Below are 21,302 nucleotides of genomic sequence, written 5' to 3' on the forward strand. Positions count from 1 at the left end.
AGTCGGGGGACTAGCCACGACGAGAAGGAGGCAAGACTTTCTGTTACAAGGGCAAAAGGTCCTACGATAGACGCCCTCACATAAGTGCCTAAAGATACGAAATACTCTGACTATCCTTTCTTTACTATAGAGGAGTTAGAGGAGTTATAGGCAGGTGAATGATAGTGATATTCGCTGTGCGCAGTATGTGAGTGCGATCCATCGCTTGACACTTGGTGCTGATATGATAATATGTGGGATTTGATGTGGGTGCAGTACTATCCGTATAAACAATAACCTTACAGATCATTCCTTCGTTTGAACGAGTATGTTTACTACATGGTAAGGGCCAAGGTCGTGCCGAGGCGATGAGATAAGATGGAAGACGGTGAACCGAAAGTCAGTAGCTACAACAACACCTGCTGGTGCTGACTGTATGGGTTATCTTCAAAGGACGAAGGAGCCATGTTCCGGGACAAATGGTTCCTCAAGTTATAATGTGAGACTGTGGTCAGATCAAAAGCATGTCTCCATACAGCAGTTTGTAGCCCAAGTTGCTGTCTGTCTGCAGAAACATACATTGAGATTGTCGTACTCACTCATACCTAAAGAGATGTCAAAGAAGCACGAGAAAGTTGAGGACCATTTCTGTTGAGTTGGGGATAGTAATAAGCTGAACTTGATATGGCTTGTATCAATTCAAATTTTGCATATTGCGAGTGTTTGCCGTATTATCTGACATAAAATGAACACTCAGAGTCCAAGTTGATCAAGCTTGATTGTCGAAAGACCTCGACATCATTCTAGTAAGAGTTCCTAGTAAGGCCACTCATCAATAAATATGCCGACTATTCGGTGACATCGAATTTGAGCTGGGGAACTATGTAGGCTTTTTTCATCCTACATCCCTGGGCAAGTTGCGTTCAAATTGAAGCTTATGATGATACAGCCTAAGTAATATATAAGCAAATATTGATATCGGGGGGTGGAATTGGACCCTTGTCTCTGATGGATGGTGCTTCAGAACCTGACGAGACTACACTCGTCAAGACTGAATCGAAATGAATCTTGAAATGTTGACAATCGAGTCAATTTGGCAGTATAGTTCGTTTTATTAAAGATTCTCATGATGGCGAGCATAAATACGCCCCAAATCATAAGGATCTTTCATTCTGTAGTGATCACATTAGTATCATATCATCACCGCCATAGATGTACGCTACATGTCGTCAACAAGCTTAAGGAAAGAGACGAATGTGTGATTGATACAGGTAGGACAAAGAAATTTGAAAATCGTGACAGCGACCAACAACAGGCAATCAAGGCCTGACATCTGTGCCCAAGATCATGGCGCACATACTGATTACGTGACATGACCCTGTGCAATAGGATCTGAAGGCTGTGATTAACGTACGATTAGACTCGAGTATAGTAAGAGTCATTTACAATAAGTTATCTGGTGGGATCAAGTTGACTTTACACAGTTCTCTTTAGGAGGCCTGACCGAATCTCATACAAGGTCCAAGCCCTGATTAACGACGGGTAGTAGAGAGATGGGGCATGAGGTTATATTTTACATACTGCCAAGGTATGTTGATGCAGTGAATTGGTGGTTGTTTGTGATCTGAAATGAATGCGCAGTGTCGTATGTTCGCTCCGTCAAATGTCCAAGCCCCTGAAATGGGCTGTCCTAAGCAAGCAAACCCAGTAAGGGGTCAACGAATAACCGCAGCATATGCTATGGAGACGTTATCAGGAGCCTCCAAAGTTGAAGAATGGCTTTAGGAATTGTGTTCTTGGTGTCGGAAAACTAGGGAGCCTCGTGCAATACGTCGTGATAACTTGACTGAACAAATCACGTAGTTGAACCACCGTGAACGCCAAATGAATATCATTAAAATCATTATTATGAATATGCTAACCAGCCATGCCAGTTTGTCAATCGCTCCGCCCTCGTCATGGATAGATACGCACTATCCTCAAGCCTATCCTGAAGCTCTTTGAACTTTGGCGTTGGTGCTTTTCTCTCAAATAGGATATCCAATTCGAGGTACGTCAAGTTTCTCGTCTCGGGTAATCTGATATAACACCATATCAGACAGAAAAAGCTCGTTCCTGCATAGAGGAAACATGAAGCGCCGCCAATGTTCCAAGCAGATGGGTTGAGCATCTTGGGCATGATGATGTTGTTGAATATTAAACAGAGGTTATATGTAACTCGTGCGAGAGCGACGGTTTTGACTCGCAGTCGGGTAGAAGGTATTTCGGCAACCACGATGTAACAAACGGGGCCGATGGTCATGTCGTAAATAAAAGTCATGGCGATGATCAAACCGCCCAAGGTCCAGTTCGCACCAGTGCGATCGCTCAGCACCACCCATACCACGCCGCCAGCGGTCAACAAGCAGATGGGAGCGAGCAATCCGTATATGTATAGTTTCCGACGACCCACGAAGGGGAGCAGGATCCAGGCAATGATACCGCCGATGATGCCGACACCGTAGCAGGCGGTTGAGAGGTTGAAGGATATAGAGGCGCTGAAACCAGCCTGTTCGAAGAAATAAGGTGCATAAGATGTGAGTGACCAGCCGCTGAATGCTTGGCAGACCCAGGCGATACATGAAATCTCTGTCCTTCGGCGATTGACTCCTCTGAAGAGATCTCGATAGCTGGCTCCTCCGTAGTTGGAGTCCTTTTCCATCTTGTTGGTGTGCTTCATTAGTGAGATAGTATCCTCTATATCGGTACTGTTCTTATTAGTCAGACGAGTCAGAGATTTTCTCGCCTCATCTGTTCGTTCATGGCGTATAAGCCACCCTGTTTGCCATGTTAGTTGCGTTGTGGTTAGCAGAGTGAGTTCTCTTACAAGGGCTGTCGGGCGCGAACCACACGCCGAACAACAACGGTATCGCCCACGCCCATTGAAGCGCAAAAGGAAGTCGATAAGACCATTGAGAGGTCTCATGAACGAGAGACCGGAGGATTCCGGTGCCGATGACTTGTCCAACCAGCCAGCACATGTTGATGCTGCTGAGAACAAACGGTCTCAAAGCATTTGGCACGACTTCAGCTGAATAGGTTGCAGCAAGAATTTCGATGACACCCCATGATAGCCCTGAGGATACGGTCAGTTATTTTCGTATGAATGTTGGTGTATAAACATACCAGATAGAGCTTGTGATGTTAATAGGACGCCGATACTGTCGGCAAAGAATGCAGGAAACACAGCGATGCACATCCAGAACAAACTGGCAAGCATCATCTTTCGGTATCCAATGAGATCTGTGATGTAACCGTGTGCCAAAAGTCCGATGATTTCACATGCAATTGCGGCGTTCTGCAGCCCCATCTGCCATGACGGCGAGATCTCATACATCTGATCTTCAGCTGGTGTATCCTTTGGCAGAATTGGCTCTCCATATTTCTCTCTGAATGCAGGAAAAGCAAAGAGACCAGTTACAAGTGACTTGTCATAGGCTCTGCGAATGTTTGTTTAGCTATGCAGTCTGATATGATATGATTTCAGGACCTACTCCATGACCACAGTCAGGAAGAGCAATAAAGACCATCCCACTGCCTTTGGGTACTGTCGACAGCATGAAAAGAAGGTAGCTTCTTTCTCTTCCGCGAAACCGCGATAGACTCGCCTCGTTGTTGAATCGGAGGCATGAGAATGCGGTAGCCATAGCGAATTGGTGAGGTCGTTTGGTAGAGATTCCAGCTCGGGCTCGCTACTCCTGGGCGAACCTGTCGCGAACTCTGGTAGCTCTGGCAGAGGAATGGGGCGTGCATCAGTGGGGATGGGGATAGCTTCACTGGAAGGGCCCATCTTTGAATTCGTGCTGGTGGATGGTGTTGAATTCCACCAGTGCAGTCTCATGTCGAATTTCGCGGTTTTCCAAGGTCGTAAGCGAGTGAGACCATGGCTGAGAGTTAGACTCTTTCTCTCTGTCTCTCGATGTCCGGGGGTGTTATTGACGATTCCCCAGATATTTCATGGTTGCAGTTTTGTGTTGTTGATGGAGAGAGTTTCAGTCTCCAGATCCATCCAAGAGAGAGAGAATTCAAAGATGGAACGAACATTGATTGCCTTACATTGTGGGGGCAAGCAGATCGATTGGTCAATGGCTTATGCAGAGAAGAATTAGCTAGAGGCGAAGATGAGAGCTAAACCTGGTGACCAACACGTCACTTTTGTGCTTGGGGTTCCTGTTCGGGCCGTGGGCCACGGAGTTTGGTGGATATTCAATGGTAATAGTTTGTATAGACTACTGGGGGTTGGGTTGGGGCGCTGAATAATTGCCCATGGGGGACGTTTAGAGTCTTTCTTGCAGCAGAGGGGGCCCTGTAAACAGGTACGCGATCATACCCAGCCAATGAGAGCTGAAGGTTATATTCTCCCATTCAAGATGTAGTAGCCATGGATGATAAACACAGTTTCACTCTTCAACTCAGTAAAACACTTGATCAACAACCCAGGCTCCCCCATCTTATGATTCTCAACCAGGTTCAAGTAAGCTCAATAGTGGAACTGTAAAGAATTTCAACCCACCTCCCACCAACATTCGCGCAAAAATCTGGAGTCGGTCCGATCCCCTTACTCTACCTCGGTCTGGGTTCCCCAATAAATAAATATCTAATAAAAAGTCTGGCGTGACGGCGGCAACGTTGCCTGTAAAAGCCTAGAGTTTCAGCAGACTTCTTATAAGCCTGAGGGGAATGGTGTTTCTCATGAGAAGAACAGTCAGTTCGTGTTGGGTCTGATAGTAATAGCTAGTGAGGTAATGTGCTTCAACCAAGCAAACCACAATGCATTGATTATCATTGTTAGTCTGTAACAGCTGCCATCCCTCTCCTGTTGATGTGAGTGGTTTCCAATTGGGTTTGACTCGGTTTAAGCTTATCACCTACGTTTTTGTAGCCATTGACTACAATCCGCCGTCGCCAATCATCCGCCATTGAACCATGCTTCTTAGTATCGATGACATTTACTGATACCACGCGAGGCGACATCAATCGACATTCTGTGTGGCTTCAAGACATTTGTGATCATTGTGAAGAATGATTTGGCAATAATGGAACTCATGCCAACACTGCACAGCTGGTTACCTCTGAGCCTCAGGCTGGCTGCAGGCGGGGTCACGTGCTAAGCTGTTGGATTCTCATCAAACTCACTCAACACCAACGGAAGCAGTCTTGTCTTTGTCCCGGGCTAACGAATCACAGCCCATCATCATTTAGTGGGAAATTGACGCGACATTTGAGGACATAATACTCATGTTCGAGGTCTACGCGAGGCCGCGGGCCTTGCCGAGCATGCTATCGCTAACTCAGAATTACACGACAAGGCCCTATTCAGTGAGACCATCATCAAAACCACCACAACCAAAGCTGTCGTCTCAAGCGAAACCACCACAACCCACAAGATTCACGTTTGTCCCAAAATCAGAGTGGGCACCAGAAAGAGACCCGATACATAAAGACGACGCCTTGGTCCGTATTTCAAGACGGGTCGTTGATAACCATTACGCTTCACAGAGAGAAAGATCACGAAAGCTAGAAGAGATCTTCGAGAGATTCTCAAAAGACAAATCACCACGAAAGAGACCAGAACCAGAGAGAGAAGCACAGGAATTATCGGAAACGCACCTGCAGCAGGACATGCTGGAGTTTGATAAACGGTTTCTGATCGCGAACTTGGAAGAGGAATACGCCAAGTACAAGGCTAGACGATCTAGCATGACCTCGAAAGAAAGACACAAGGTATGGGTTGACATGGTGGGATGGTCACTGGAAATACCTTATTCAAGAGAGCTGTACGATAAGCCCCAGGATTTCAGGTTGCTCAGGAGGCGCAGAGCAATTGAGCTGATTCGCATGGTATTCGGTTATCAGCTCAGTCCACGCTTGAAGAAAGAGATAGCAGACAGGCTACCATACCGGCTCCGAGGCAGCAATATGAGAGACGTCAGGCTCATCTGTATCGACACTGACAAAGCCAGGAACACGTCCCGGGGACCGAAGGGGGCCAAGTCGTTCCATATGGGTGTGGCTATTCTGGACACCAGGGATCTCCGAGACGTCATCCAAAATGGCTTCAAACTTGATAATCCATCAGATCTCATTCGGACTTATCAGTTTGCTGTCCAAGACCGCGTGCCCAAAGTGGAGCGTTTCTGTTTCGGTGACACAGAGGCCATTACCCCAGAGGACCTGAAGCGCAGATTCGTCGAGTGGCAGAAAGGAAGAGATGTGATCGGCGTTGCATACTCGCTTCACGGCGACCTGGTCCTCTTAAGAGAATTCGAGATATTCGTGGACGCAATCTGCTGGATCGATCTGGCCCTAGCACAGTACATTCCACTTCAAAACACTATTGCACCATCGCTGGCAGTTGTCATGAACAGACTGAGGATCCGCTACGCAGGCCGGCTGCACGAACCGGGAAACGACGCGCATTTCGCCATGAGGACTCTCCTTGGACTAGCAGTTCTGGATTTCTGGCGCGAGTGGACTTATTGGGGAAATGGGCTCGGTGCCATCCCACGTTGGTACGACCTAGCTACAAAAATAGTCCGGGCTGATATCCCAAGACCAGAACGATGGGGCTTCATGGGTTGAAAGATGGACGTTATCGTTGCAGCTCGACATACCTGCTTTGGTCATTGAGGGTAGGAGAATGCATCGGTGTGCTATAGTTTGAAAAGGCAGGATCTGATGATCACCTACAACAGTGAAGATGATGTTGTTACCACGTTGGTCAAGACTGCACATCAAGACCGGCTGGGTATTGTATCAAGGACAAGGCCCACCACAAGCGCCAACACAAGGCTCATCAGAAGACTCACAAGGAATGAAGGTCAATAAGGGGTGGAAGGTACATGCGTTGATCGAGATGAGAACCATGATCGCAACGTGAGCGATATCCCTCGCTGTCGTCGCTAATGTGAGCCAGGTAATACTGGCTAACGTGTATAACAGCAAGAACTTCTTTCGCCGAAGATCATTTCCCAAGAATGAGAGATGATCTGACGAGGCCCGAAATATGGCAAAGTCAATTCTGAGCAAAACACCAGCGCAGCCGTCAACAACAAATCACATGCCGCGGATTACAGGTCCACAGAGACAAGCAGAATCAGGCTTCCAAGTTCCAAGTTGGTTCCTCATCGTCGGGACTGGGCGTCGCATTTTCGTCCTTGTTCGATGTTATCTGGGGTATGGCACCACTGAGCTGGTTCAGCAGGTTTGCCACTGACAGGAGACAAGGCCAGGCTGAGCCAAAAGCTGTCACCTTGTGTTGGCTGCCGCTGGTGTTCGGTGGACCCCGCCTTGACATGGTCAGATGTTTAGAGCCTGAAGAGGGAGCATGAGGCCAGGGGTTGATAGAGGTCGACAGTTGCTGAAGGCTTCATTCCGGCAAGAGCCGAATTGCATAGACGTATTGGCATAGTTGCCATATTCAGTGTCTGTATTTTATATACTTCAAGATACTTATACCGTATTATCGTATATAGTATAGTCAGAGCAGAAGTTGCAGTGAATGCAGGGCTGTTGGTGCTCCACATAAACAATCAAAACATCAGCAAACCACAGAATTTACCCCGAACAATAATAATAATAAAATATGCAATATTATTCTTCTCATGATAGAAAATACGTTTCACAATGATCATATCCTCTTCATTCCCCAAATTTCCCAATCTGGAATGCCCTGGTTCCCCGGAATCGCCCGAATAGGTCAGACAGCCCAGGGGCCAGCACCTACAATCACACCACCATCGACCGACTCCCAATAGGCAATTGAGAATCCTACGGTTCATGATCAACAGCGCAAAAAAAGGCGGCCACAATGTAAATTAGTATAAGAGACTTGGTCCAACTCGTCAAAATGGAGTGATTTCTCATCATCACACTCATCAATCCAGTCCAGCTCTATCCTGTTCTCTCAACTCACTATCATCTCAAAAAAAAAAAAAAAAAAAGTGTCTATAACTTCACTTACACCAATACCACTTACACAATGGCCGCCATCGCTAGACCTGCCCTCGCTAAGCCTGCCGCTTACCCCAAGTAAGTCCCCATAACTGACAGCAACTCAGCTCATCTCCACCAATATTTGATCCTAACAATTTATTATAGGGCTCTCCCCGTTGTCGTTGCTGTCGGCAGCTTCGCTCTCGTCGGTAGCTACGTGGCCTCCCAACTGGCCACCACATCAGCCAAGTTCGACCGCTCTTTTGCAAAGTACAACACTCCCGAGAGCGAAGCCAACCGAGCAAGGACCTTTGACGGTGCCGTCGAGAACCCCAGGACAAGTCTGTTCAACATCCTCGGTCGACGACAGTAGATGGTCAACTGTCTACAAAACTTCATCATAAAGGATCCTAGAGATCTACTTCTGCATATGCATATACAATTTTCTTGACGTTGAGCGTTCTTTATCACGTCTACAACATCGCCTGGTTATAACGGGCGCAGAGACGGACATAGCATTTGGTGGTTGGATAAACTGGAGGTGGCATATACCACGGAAGTCATATAATTTGATCAATGAATAAACAGTTGAAAATTTCACACAAAATCAACCATAATAAGTGAACACGATGTATCAATTCTTTTGTATTACATATAAAACTTCCCGCCAGCCAGCCTTTTGCTGAGGTCGCCCTCGTTTCCATAAAGACTGATCTAGGGTTCATCCCTATCCTGTTCCTAGAACAACGCTTGCTCATCCAATTCGCTCACTATGCTATAGTATGTTCTCCATATTCCGCCTTCATGTTGGACATCAAATATGCAAAAGAATGGAAAATGCCACCTCTAGTCCTACCCAATACGCCTTTTTTGCCTAGATTCTATATACTGTGCCACCCATATCACTGCCACTCATAAGCGACTTGATATCTCCCTATTTTTACCCCGTTTTCATCCTGCCGGGAGTCCAGCTGAGCCGTGACCCCGTGTGGCTTGAAGATCGCCTAGATCTGCTTTTAGGTCCTGCGGGTGTCAACTGGTCGTCAACGGCCTCCGAATCATCCTCTTGCTGTGACGGGCTGCTACTCTCTCTGTTGCCAATACGCGATGTGAGAGCGCTGAGCTTGTCTTTGAGGTTGCTTGCGCCGTTCTTCCTTCGTACCCCAGAATCGTGATTGCTCATGCTTGAGGCAGGTCGTTCGATGCCCGTCGGAATTCTTCTAAATCCGGGCCTGTGCTGTTGAGTGACAGGCACGGGAATGCTGCTGTGAGTGCTGGCGCTGTTTACACTGCTAGCATGGGAATTGCTTGGTGTTATTCCAAATGTCTGGCCCTGCTGGCTATATATGCTGTTACTCATACTGTGTATGCTGCTCTGTGGACTTGCAGTAGCTGGCCGCAAAAGATCCATTCCGTGATGATGCCTATCGTTGCGGTGATGATCATCAATGGGGGTTGGCGGCGTCATCATGAGGAAAGCTGGCACATTGGGGCCATGGGGAGCTTGCGGGCCATGACCTGTGCCGCCGTTACGATGTGACCTTCGACTCTTGACACTCGAGCTTCGGCTGCGTCGTCGCATAGTAGATCCTGGTCGTACACTACTGTGTGTGCTTCCGGCCCGAATACTTCTAGGAGGTGATCGGGAGAAGTCCACAGGAGATGAGCCATATAGGCTCGAGTCGTCGCTGTCGTTCAGACTGCCCGGGTAGTGTTGAGATCCACCCGAAGAGGACGGCGCAATGAGGACTGAGCTGTTGGCCAGTACCCGTAACTTGTCTCGCTGTTCGGCGTTGGGTCGATGTTTTGAAAATTTGTTACCAATGAGGGCACCTGTATGCGAGATCAAGGCTTTCATAACCGCCTTCTTAAGAGCCAGGGCTAAATCCAGATTGGACCATGTCTTATTCTCCCACTCAATGCTGGGCATTCTGAAGACAAAGTCGTGTACATCCTCGATGTTGCGGTTGTCTTTGCCACGATAGCTAAGGCAAAGTACCACAGAAGGCATTTTGATGGACGAAAATGTCATGTACTGGCTGGCACGAGTCATCATCTTAGTAAGGTCGTCTGACTGCTGCTTCTCATGGTGATGTTTCTTTCCCAATCCGAAGCGTGACTTCTTATCGCCATCCCTTGACTCGCGACCGTCCCTAGAAGAAAGGCCTGTGGAAGCACGTGCAAGCCCAACTCTTGGGCCCATGTTAGATCGGAGTGACTCATGAGATGCCTTCTTGAGCATAGTCTTGGAAGTTCCAGGAGCACGGAAGAGGCGGAAAGAGTGGCCTTCATTGCCCGTATTGACACTCAACGCCTTTCCAGGGGGCGCTTCAGTCTTCGTGTTGGATGTCAAAGTAGGTCTAAGTCGAAGCTCGAGAGAACCTGAGCCTGCTGAGAAAGACGATGAGGATGATTGTCGTGTGTACGAAGGTGTCAGACCGTTGTTATCTTCATAGTCCTCGTCTTCCTCTCCATCAGCCGTGACCTGCTTCAGCATGAACGGCGAGTCATTCTTGGCGCCGGCCGACTTTTCTCCATTGATACCAGGGAAAATATACTCAAAAAGTCGCTTGCCAACTTCTCGCTCTAATTGTACCTTGATGGGGAACAAATTGACCTCGAAGCGGTCCATCACTGGAATGCCTGCTATAGCCTCCAACATGTACCAATACACCCGGATCATCTCCTTGTGCTCACCCTCCTGGGCATGCGGCTTCTCAGGGTCGATGTATGGTGCGATCATCTCAGGGTATGTGGCATCTGGTAGCAGGTTGAGGCCAAGGACCTTACCAACACGAATGAGGTTCACATGAGAACCATCGGAGTTGTCTGTGCGGTCATACTCGAGATCCTTGAGCTGCAGCTCCACCAAGGGCTCATTCGAATCTTGCATGAGATGCCAGACAATGTCTCGAATTGTAATGTTCCACTTGAGCAGACCAGTGCTGTCATCTGAATTGACATCATACTTTCTCTGTGAAGAGGTAATGGCCTTCATCATGAAGAACAATTCGTCCTCACAGGCTGCCAGATCCTTCTCGAGGTGCATTCTGTCTTGCCAACCCTTCTTGTCGAGATGTTTTGCATAGATCTGGAAATGGTCCTTGATCTCTTCCATCTGCCTGATGCGTTGCTGCAGCTTCTGAACCATAGCTGGAGCACCACTCAAGTCGCTGAAGTCCGAGGCGAGGATGATCTTTTCCAAGCGCTCACTGCGCGTCTTTTCCGTGGGTTCGTTGTACATAAGGAGATCAAGGACGATGACATAGAGTGCATAGTACTGCGATGAGTTGCAGAGAGCTCTTGCGGTTGGGAACTCGACCCAAAGATTGTCCACGCGGTTCTCCATATTGACTTGAGAAGCGTTTTCATTTCCGTCCGTGTTCACCTCATCGTTGTACTTCAGGCGCAAGTCATTGAACTTATCATACCGAACCATGGCCGAAGTTTTCTGGACAACGCGCTTGAAACCGAAAGGATCCGCCTGGAAGTCAAAAACAACCTCGATAGGAACCCATGGAGGCCAAGCAGAGCCGCTTGGTGCACCATATTTGCTTCCAACATACATCGACACAAGGCTGGTTTGGAACCACTTGCGATGTGTGACAAAGAATTGGACGCTATCCATATTGACCAAGAATCGGCGCTGAACGAGACCGCTGACATTGTCAGAGATTCTCTCCTTCTCCATGACTTCCATGACCTTCAGCTCCATACCCTTAGCAGTTGCCAGCACCACATTCTTTTTGTTCTTGTCGCTCTGTAGTTGAATCTGCGGAGCAATGATTCGAATATGGTAGCTACTTTGGGCAGTAAATTCTTCGGCAATTCCAGTCACCAGATCCTCGATCGATCCCTCAACAACACCCTCGGCGTTGGTGCCCCATGTAGCAGACGTAAACTTGCGACCGTCATTGAGAATACGTTTGATACGCTCTTCGATATCCAGAGGTGTTTCGTCATCATGAACGCTAGATGCGCGAGAACTCCTTCTGCCACCCTGTCGACTGTGTGTTGATTTGGCCTTGCCTGGCTTATTGTTTGACTTGGCTTTGTTTTGCTCTTCGACAATATCAAGGATAAACTTGATAGCAGGCCGCGAAAGGTAGTAGGTGAAACCACGTCTTTGGCTGCTTTGGTGAAGGTATCGAAGCACGATATTTCGCAGGGTGTTATTCCACTTGAGTTGTAGATTATGGATAACAAAGCGATTGTTGAACTCGCTTTCGAACTCGCTGGTAGCTGGGATTTCCATGGTCTCATCCTGAAACGGGATGGAAGACTCGCCTGATTGCTTGCGGCCATCATTGCTGCTCCTGTTGGTGCTTGACGGAGCACGAATCCTGGCCTGGTTTAGCATTGATTCAAGGAATTCCTTCTTCTCTTGCAGCACGTCGGTATGTTTTTGGAAGGCCTTGAATTCTTCCACAGCAACTCGGTCCTTTGCATCACATTTGATGACCCTCAACTCCGCTTCGCCCATCTCACGATCATGAGATTCCATTTGCTTGGCCAGCTGGTCAAGGCGATCCTTAATAAGCTGGCCCTGGATTCGACGGGGATCGTCATCATGTCTCATCACACAGAAATGCGTGGGTTCGCTTCCGAAAGGACTAGTTCGTGTTGGGTCTCCAGCGATAACACCACCAATGTCTGTTTGTCGGAAATATGTCAGGCGAGGGGCGTATGCTAGGGGTAAGATCTTGGTGTCAGGGTGAGGCTCCGTGGGTGTTATCCAGTCAAGCTCGACAAAATCATCCATATCAATCCAACTGAAGTCATTGTCCGGAATAGTAAACCGAGACAAGTCAGGCTTCTCGTCAGATTCGCTCATCAATGTTGCGATAGATCCTTTCTTAATAGCCTCCGTGGTTGTTCCCTTCAAGCTTGCTGACACTGCTCGGACATCGGCGCTAACGAGGTCAAGCTGTGCAGCATGAATCTTGATACCTGATGTTTTACTGGTGTCGTCACCATGTTTGCCTTTACCAAGGGTATTGAATTCTTCTCGGCGTTGATGAAGGTCAAGTGAAAAGCTGTCAAATCGCACCTTCAAGCCGGTTGCAGAGACTGCATTCTCAGAATGATCTTCGACATCCTTGTGCTTGTAGATGTGACTAAGGAAAAGTGGCGCAAGCAAGATGTTGTACTTAACAGTTGCAAGATGTCGGCCAAATTTCTTGCTGTTCTTCTCACGGCCAGGGAAGAGACTGCCTTGACGAATTGGCAATGACAACGGCTGTCCAAACAAGCCCCACCAATTGAAGAAGTGCGTGAAGAAACGAGGGGTGAGATGGATTGTGTTGTAGCTTCGAGAGGGCTCTGGATTGTCTGACAACCAGTCACGATCAGCTGGGGCATGGATCGCAATAGAAAGGTGTATGTGCCTGCTTCGGAAACCACGCATGGCGTCGTATGGAAGACCGTTCGGATCAGGCTTAGCGAAGTGCGGATTTTTGAGGACGATGTCATAATGAGGGCGAAACTCAAAGCTTCGCTGGCCGTCCTCAATAGCGCGTTCGAAGATGAGGCCAGCCATGACTTTGACCTTGCCTGACAGCTTCATGACAACCTTCTTAAAGCTCGCCTCGGATTTATAGTTATCTTCAGGCAGGTAACCTTCAGCATCGTAGAGTCGCCGGGCCTGGTCTCGAACTTCATGGCTATAGTCAGGCACTGCGAGGATGTACTCGCCACTTTCGACTGAGATGAAACGCTTGGGGTCATCGTCGGCGTTTATGTTCCATCTGATGTCATTTCGCCAGCACATGAGGAAACCGGCTCCATTGCCAGTCATTGCATATGGATCGCGGGTACCCTTGAGAGCCAAATGAACATCTCCATCCCCCTTCCAAGACATGTGTATCCTGGAGTGAAAGTTAAGTCGCAGTTTGTCCCAGAAACCGACACGTTCTGATAGATCGAATTGAGGTTTGGTAAACGATTCAATGACCATCATCATGTCCTGAATGGCGGGCTGGTAACAAGGACCCCAAGTGATCCGCGTAGGAAGAGCACTATTGACGTCCATGTAAACATCTGAGTAAGACTTGACGGGCCCTATTGTACGTCTGACTTCGATGGCAAAACTGCCTTCATTTGAAGAACCTGGGAGCGAGCTCCTGGGTGGGACAACGTTGACTCGAACCCTCCGTGTCGACTCAACACCCCTGAACTCCTCGGCGACAACGAAGTTTGCCTTCAATGACACAGCTTGTATTTTTGCAGATTGTCCGTATTTCATCGGTGGAATATGCACCAAAGGCAATGGGTAATCTCGCAGCGTCACCTTAGCCTCGCCCATGGCAATACTGAGATGCATTGGCACCAGTAAACTATACTGCATATCCTTTGGCATCCCTTTGCCAATCTTATGAAGGAAATCTGGAAGGTCTTTCATAGGGAATGTCGGCTTGTCAATCATAAAGTGCAAGTCGCTGATAACGGCGGCCATAAGCGCTGGTCTTGGGGGCACCTCTAGTAGATTTTCGGAGTCTTCCATGTCTTCGGGGATCTGGTTGGCACCCCAGAACTGGCCGCGAGACTCTTTCATGCTGTCTTGAGACATTTGGTAAGCACGATCAATCCGCTTCTTCCAGCTCTGGGCATTGAACATGTCCAGATGGCTTCGAGCATAGTGTTCAGTAACCTTTGAAACACCGTTGACCCGGAGAGATTCGATGTTGGGGTTGTATCGTGGAATTCTTCCATGTTGGGAGTTTGGTCGTGCATCTCTCCCTTCTTCGAAAGCGTCCACACTTCGACTTCTGCTGCTTGGTCTATCGCCCATTTCAGGCCGTCCTCTGGGGAAGGTTGATCGAGATCGGAATTTGCTGCTGCCTCTTCTTATCTCCTCTTCGCGAACTCTCTTAAGTTTGACCTTGAAAGCATTTTCTCGGGCAAGTCGCTGGGTTTGTTCAATGAGGCCAGTGCGGTAAATCATGCCTAGTTTCCACTCAAATCCACCATCTTCAAGCTCGAATAAAAAGTTTCGTGTGCGTACTGACACCTTGGGAACCGACTTTGGTCCTTCGGGCTTCTTCTCGAGGATGTACTCATTGGTGCCCGTCTTGAAGCGATGGTGGAGCTGCTGAACTGCTTTGATCACATTGATGAAGTTGTCACTCACGCGGCTGACGATGACCTCATGTGGGACAGCAATACGAACGGCCTCAGTCACGATGTCCACCATTTTCTCGTCAACAACACCCCCATAAGCTGTCTTTCGACGAGATTCTCGGAAATCGAGACGTCCTGACTTGATGCTCACCAATCTCGCCCAAACGTTGCGCATGCGAGGTGGTTCTGTATAGAGTCGCACAAGTTTTGCTGCGATGTAGGGCGTAGACCATCTCTGGCGGCCTAATTCTAACCCATACATATGTAGCATCATGGCTGGATCATGAGGCATGTCGGCCTTCAGCTGTACGAGCGCTGCTTTGAAATCGAGAGTAACCAATTCGGGTGTAATAGTGGACGAGCCAGGGTCAAAATCGGGAGTTCCTGGCGGTGCCAGCCGGTTGGCAGTAGGAATGATGTCGACATAGCTTCCATGTTGCTTCGTTCGCGGAATGTCACGCCCGCTTTGCATGAAAGCTTTGCGCAATGTCATGACAGCAACTCCAATGGCGTAATGCCGGTAGAGAGAGTACTTAGCACGGATCGAACGGACACCAACTTGGATGTTAAAAGTTGGACCACTAGCATCACTTGCTGCGCTGAGAGAAAGCTCAAGTCTCGGTACACTGAGGAAGGGTTCTGGCTCGAGTGTGTCAACAGCATCCATGATCTGTGCCTCGATTCCACTGGCAAAGAGTGTAAGCTTTCGCCCATCGCCAATGTTCTGCGGTTTCTTTTTGGGCCGTGGGGAGCTGGAAGGAGGAGTCCATTCCGAGTCGGACTGACTGATAGAACGACTGTTGGCACGTCTTCTGGAAGCCCGGCGTTGAAGTCCGTCAAGTCGATGGGCACGGTATTCGGTTGAGACAGTGTCCCAATGGAGAAATACTCCACGAGTATCGTCCGAGATCTCCTCGTCAATGCCTGCGATCTCCACGTTGAAGTCCGACGCGTCAAACTGTGCTCTTAATAGCCAGTTGGGCATGGATCGTAAGAAGTTCTGGCCACCCCTGGATCGCGAAACCGTGCCCTTTTCTGGCTCCACGTCAATGCGCAACTCCTGAACTATTTGACGAAGCCCATCGATGATTTCAGGTCTGACCATACTGATCGAGGCAGACTGAAGATTACCAGATACATCAACGTAAACATCTGGCCGAGCGCCCAAGTGTAGTTTCATGTCGAGTGACTCTGTGGTAATCAGGTTAAACCGCTCACCATTATTGGTCTGGTAGTAAAGGTCGTGCGATTGAAGTCTGAAGGAGCCATCAAGGGAATAATGCATATCTGCCATAAGGCTATGTGAAGACTCCACGTCGAGTGATATCGAGGAGATCGAGGAAATTATGAGGTCGAAATCATCTGGATCCTCAGCTTTTTGCAAAGGCTGCAGCTTTATACGAACTACAGGTTCGTGCATAGAGAACTTGTAATTCGCTTTGGGCAGTAGGCGGGAGATCAGGTGGTGGTTATCGTTCTGCGCTCTTGGTGCTCTAGGTTTTGACTTGAATAAGGCGATAAGCAGCGGCAGATGGTGAGGGTCCAGATCTACCGAAGGCGACGTAACGACAGAGTTAGCAAACATGATGTTGGCGTTTCTCTCGTCCACAGTACTGGCCCGCAGAACTTCAACGGTCTTGGAGAGTAACGTTGTCTTGATCGTCGTCGTGGCCATAGGGACGTAAAGGAGACGTTCAGGTTGGCCATGTCCATCGTCCAGGCCAACAGATATGGACAAAGCAGCAGCCAGTGCCTCGTGCGCAATGGCCTCAGCGGGGAAATACATCCTGTGCGCTGGCGACTTGGAGTCTAACCTGTGAAGATCTATTCCCACCTCTTTCATAGCTGCGTTCAGCTGGATTGGGGTAGACCCAGGCTTGATAGACTGGACCTTCTTGCTCATGCCCAGAAAGCTCACGGCAAACTGAATCTCCTTGATGCCACGTAGAATAGAGCTGAAAAACTCTTTAGAATCAGAAACAGTCCTCATCAAGTCCTCGTTCGTTGTTCCAGGGTCATCGATTTCCTGTGCTACCTTGCCCAAGAAAATATCCACGGGCTCCTCCTCTATCCCAGGAGTCTTGACCTCAGCCCTCCTTTGCTTGAGTCGACTCATGCACGTTTGCAAATCATCGAATGGAATATGTAGTCGACCCATCTTGATAGCCACGGCAGCTTCGCGCAAGCCGTCCATAGACTTGTATAGATGTCCATGAACGTTGATAAACAGCTGGTCAAGAACTTCCATGGATTCACTTCCATCAGCTGTGAACAAGACGCTGCGCAACGAGACAGTCCATTCCGCTTGTTGGTCCTTGCCATGGCGATCAGCTAGACGGGCAAAAAAGCGTACGCGATCGACCATCTTTCGGCGCGTATCGACCGCGAGAGTGAAGCTTCCGACCTGGACATTGCCCACATCAACGATATTCACTGCTGAGTTTGTCGCGACAACGTCGACCAGCTTGAGCCAACTGATATTCCTATGCAACCGCTTGATCTTTTCTTTGATATTCGTAAGTTTCTTCCATGTTTCGCTTCGGACAACCGTGCTCGTAGCTCGTCGCGGTAGCTGTGGTTGTTGTCGGGCAGTAGTTTTGGCGTCCGGTTTTTTATCCTTCGACGTTTCCGCATCGCTGTCCTCGGGGTCTACGTCGACCTGCTTGTTTCCTTCCAGCTCGTTGATGTCCAATGTTACGACGAGCTCGCTGAGAACAATACTGAGCCATGTTGGCTGGGCGAAGGTTGGTCGATGAACGTGGAGCCCCAGGCCCCTAATCTCTATCCTACATCCATCTCGAGGTGTATATGCTAGTCGGCGCAAGGAGAAGTAGCCAATTCTTTGAATAGAGATACCGGTAATAATTCGAAAGACGGCTAGGAGGACGAAGGACGATAGATATAGGAGGACTAGGCAGCCGAAGACGAAGGTCGGGTTGAGGAGAGCCATGTTGCGAAGGCTCCCACGAGCCTCTCCCACCAAGTCAACTGCGAAGAGACATGGAATTAGCTACGAGCGGTGTAAGGTGGCGTGGTATCGCAACTTACGTTTCCTGCTTGTGGAAGAGATATCATGCCTTCACTTTATATGCAACCAATTTGATAGGCGGGCTATGCCATCGCCGCGGGCTTTTGTCGAATTAGGTGTCGTTATTGCCGGATTTTGAGTTCCTTGGTGGTACTCCCGTTAAGGCTCGACCGAACAGCAACGCGCAAAAGGATGCGCTGTGAGCAGAAGGCGGAAAGGTTCAAGCATATATCCTCGCGTCCGGAGCAGGGATAGTTGGCGGACAGTAGAGCGGAAAGTAAATTCAAAGCTGACTTATGTATTTATCGGGATCGACGGAAAGTATATCGAAACGCGAAGCTCTAAGGGGATTCGGGGGAGATTTGTGACGTCAAGGGGGTCCGGATCCACGAGGATCGTAGTAGGTTGTTAGGAAAAGGAGTGTTACTCTGCCGCAGGAGTACAAGGCAGGGACAGATGCGAGAAACGGCGATTCCCTTGAAATCGTAACTTTTGGCGGGGGATATGCAAAGTCAATAGGTTAAGTAGGTTGTGAAAGGACAAGAACGGCTATGGTCCGAGATACATAGCGTTGAAGATGGACGGATATTGGATGGCCATGGACAGGATTGGTCGCTTAGACTCTTGCGTCCGTCTTTGGACGAACTGCTTACAGCCCACGAAGCGATAACGAGTACGTACTGCTACCGACTACTGGAAGCTTGGATCGATTCGAGAAGGCCTCCACTCAGAGGACTCCAAGCTGAAGCCACGAGCCTCACTTCGTTAGATCAGTTAGGGCAGAAGCACGGGCCTAGCTCATTAGCAGGGAACAAACGACAGCGTCTGCTAACTTAGTACCTACCTATAGTACATATTAATTAAGACATTTTATTTGTTGATGATCACCAATCTCAACAACTCCGCAGTGTTACGACTGTCCGACTGTCGACGTTAAAAGGAGTTATCACTTGATTACCAACTTTTCATGAGACATTAAACGCATTCATCTCCCTTTGCGGCACTGGGTAATGCACCGTGCTAAGGATCTCCATACCAGCCTTATCAACCACCGTCAGAGCCGATCTTCCGTTTGAACCGGGTGTACTCTCCTGTACCACATACGAGCGTTAGAATTTTCCCGTGCCTTATCGACAAATCACGACAGTGCTTTCTTTGTCATTGGTTACCCATTCTGCCATTCTTCCAGTCAAAGTGCGGGGAATGCATGTCTCTTCGAGTTCCGTGGAGGATCGGACATTCATCTCCTCCAAAGTTTTGTAATTGTTTTTATTTAAAGTTTCTCAAAGATATGCGCAATAAATAAATTTCTCTTATGTGATTTAACCGCACAAGTCATTCTGCAGCACTGACATACTCGTTTACAGCAAAGTTTCGAGTCTATCTGCAACGTTCCTCTAGCCAATTCGAACTCGGACCGCGTTATCAAACATGCATCCCAGTATGGATCCTTCTACTGTACTCCATAGCAATGATAGCTCCGTTACCCTAGCGTCACCAAAACGTGTGCACCATCAAACATGAACCTCGACAGTCAGGTACAAGAAACAACATCTGACGCTGCCAAGTCGCACATAGGTACTGACTGTCGCTCCGTTGTTCCCCAGGGGGATTGTTGTTTCGTCTACCACAAATTTCGACTCAGTTACTTCGAGCTGCGTCATTCTTGCTTCATTCCGCCGTGGCAGTGATCCAAGTCGTAATACAGTGGCGTGTCATAGCAGAGTCGTATCATCCCTCCCTAACAGTTACTCAGTAACAATCCTCGTTACGAGGTTGCATTGAACAGTGAAAGTTGCTGTGTTATGCGTTGTCAGTCTGAGAGAGTCAAGATTAGTGAGGGATACAAACATGCGAAACTCTTTGTTTGCTTCAACTTCTACAATAGATGTCTGACATGTCAAGGCTCTGAAACCGCAGAAATTCCACTGGTGTTTGATTAGTCCATGGTTTCACTCAACAATTATCCGCATACCTTGTCAGGGAAGCCGATTAGGATGTTCTGCATCTTCTAGTAGATTGCATGCTCTTTTCAGGCCAGCGAGTAGAGCATGGAATTCAACGGGTCACGACAAAATCAGAGTGAATTGAGTCAGCTTAAACATGAGTATTATTATGTTGACGAGCCTTCAGGCCTTCATCTTCGGCCTGCTTTTTTAATTCAGCGATGCGATCATCAATGAGTGCAATATCAGCGTCTATCCTCAGCATCTTTTCTGACATCATATCTCTATACTCCTGATCCGTAAGCTTCTTAAGGGGGGACAATCGGCTCCAGAACGATTCTTTCTCATCGTGAGCCTTTGGCTTTCGAGTTGCCATCCGATTCGCAATCATTTGGCCACCGGCTCCCACTGTTGTGAAGACGAGCATCGCGGGAAGAATGTTTTTCGGCCCTCCTGGTTACAGGGTCAGTAAGAATAGAGCGCCAACAGTGTGGTATGACTTACTTATCAAGCCACCCACCGAACCAGCTGCTGTGCCAGCTATTGCGCTGGCAATTGTCTTGTCGCCATTTTTGAGTTTTTCTTCACCGCCCCATGCCTTTACAACAATACTCCTGGTGACTTGAGAGGTCAGCCCGCTGGCCAATACATGGTTTCAGTGAGTGAACTTACACCAGAAGCTTGTTCCCAATGTGAACCATTGAAATCCAGAAACTGCTCCCCAAATTATGGGATTTGCCTCTTGGAAAATTGAGCCTCCGACACCTGCCAAAACACCTGCAGTCCCTGTTTGATTGTCAATATGGAGTGTGCGAGGACACATGAAGCAGCTTACCGGCGTAACCACCAAATTTCAGTGGAGGTACCACGAGGTCAACAACCTCGGGAGAAAACAAACCACGAGAGGACTGCAGTTGGCGTACAGACACCATTTGAGGCTCTTGATTTCTGTCGTTGGCCATGATGGATGTGTATGAGGATGGATATGGAGGAGGTGGGTGGGGAGAAGAGAATGAATGTCGGTTACCCCAAATGACTGATATAATTAAAATATTAGAAGGGAAAATAATAATGTTACATGGCTCGCTTCGCCGGCCCTTTGTCAAACTTGATAGTGAGGTTGATGAGGCTCTCGCTGCATCTGAATCTCAAGTTTTCCTAAGCAGGCAAAGGCCAATTGTAGAAAGCCACTATAAAACTTGGGGGATGAAAACCCGTGACATGACATGGGCCGTGGGCCAATTGGGTGGGTTTGA

At 48.4% G+C, this 21,302-nt stretch overlaps 5 protein-coding genes across 5 annotated transcripts; 2 read left to right on the top strand and 3 right to left on the bottom strand.

The window, feature by feature from the left end:
- Window positions 1-1,885: 1,885 nt before the first annotated feature.
- FTJAE_9978 (maltose permease) lies at window positions 1,886-3,808 on the bottom strand (the record flags this gene model as incomplete). The annotated part of the gene is made up of 4 exons (XM_037356954.1): window positions 1,886-2,796; window positions 2,846-3,094; window positions 3,145-3,458; window positions 3,513-3,808. The coding sequence occupies 4 exons, from the start codon at window positions 3,806-3,808 to the stop codon at window positions 1,886-1,888; spliced, it is 1,770 nt and encodes a 589-aa protein (XP_037202969.1).
- Window positions 3,809-5,256: 1,448 nt separating this feature from the next.
- FTJAE_9979 (QDE-2-interacting protein) lies at window positions 5,257-6,600 on the top strand (the record flags this gene model as incomplete). The annotated part of the gene is made up of 1 exon (XM_037356955.1): window positions 5,257-6,600. One exon carries the CDS (start codon window positions 5,257-5,259, stop codon window positions 6,598-6,600), a length of 1,344 nt encoding a protein of 447 aa, XP_037202970.1.
- A 1,399-nt stretch (window positions 6,601-7,999) lies between these two features.
- FTJAE_9980 (uncharacterized protein) lies at window positions 8,000-8,326 on the top strand (the record flags this gene model as incomplete). The annotated part of the gene is made up of 2 exons (XM_037356957.1): window positions 8,000-8,049; window positions 8,119-8,326. The coding sequence occupies 2 exons, from the start codon at window positions 8,000-8,002 to the stop codon at window positions 8,324-8,326; spliced, it is 258 nt and encodes an 85-aa protein (XP_037202971.1).
- Window positions 8,327-8,893: 567 nt separating this feature from the next.
- FTJAE_9981 (FMP27) lies at window positions 8,894-18,022 on the bottom strand (the record flags this gene model as incomplete). Its single annotated transcript, XM_037356958.1, has 1 exon — window positions 8,894-18,022. The coding sequence occupies one exon, from the start codon at window positions 18,020-18,022 to the stop codon at window positions 8,894-8,896; it is 9,129 nt and encodes a 3,042-aa protein (XP_037202972.1).
- Window positions 18,023-20,197: 2,175 nt separating this feature from the next.
- FTJAE_9982 (uncharacterized protein) lies at window positions 20,198-21,008 on the bottom strand (the record flags this gene model as incomplete). The annotated part of the gene is made up of 4 exons (XM_037356959.1): window positions 20,198-20,499; window positions 20,551-20,667; window positions 20,719-20,832; window positions 20,882-21,008. The coding sequence occupies 4 exons, from the start codon at window positions 21,006-21,008 to the stop codon at window positions 20,198-20,200; spliced, it is 660 nt and encodes a 219-aa protein (XP_037202973.1).
- Between the last annotated feature and the right edge of the window lie 294 nt (window positions 21,009-21,302).

This window comes from Fusarium tjaetaba (assembly GCF_013396195.1).
Source record: "Fusarium tjaetaba strain NRRL 66243 chromosome Unknown NRRL66243_c0000229, whole genome shotgun sequence".
Classification (NCBI taxonomy): Eukaryota; Fungi; Ascomycota; class Sordariomycetes; order Hypocreales; family Nectriaceae; genus Fusarium; species Fusarium tjaetaba.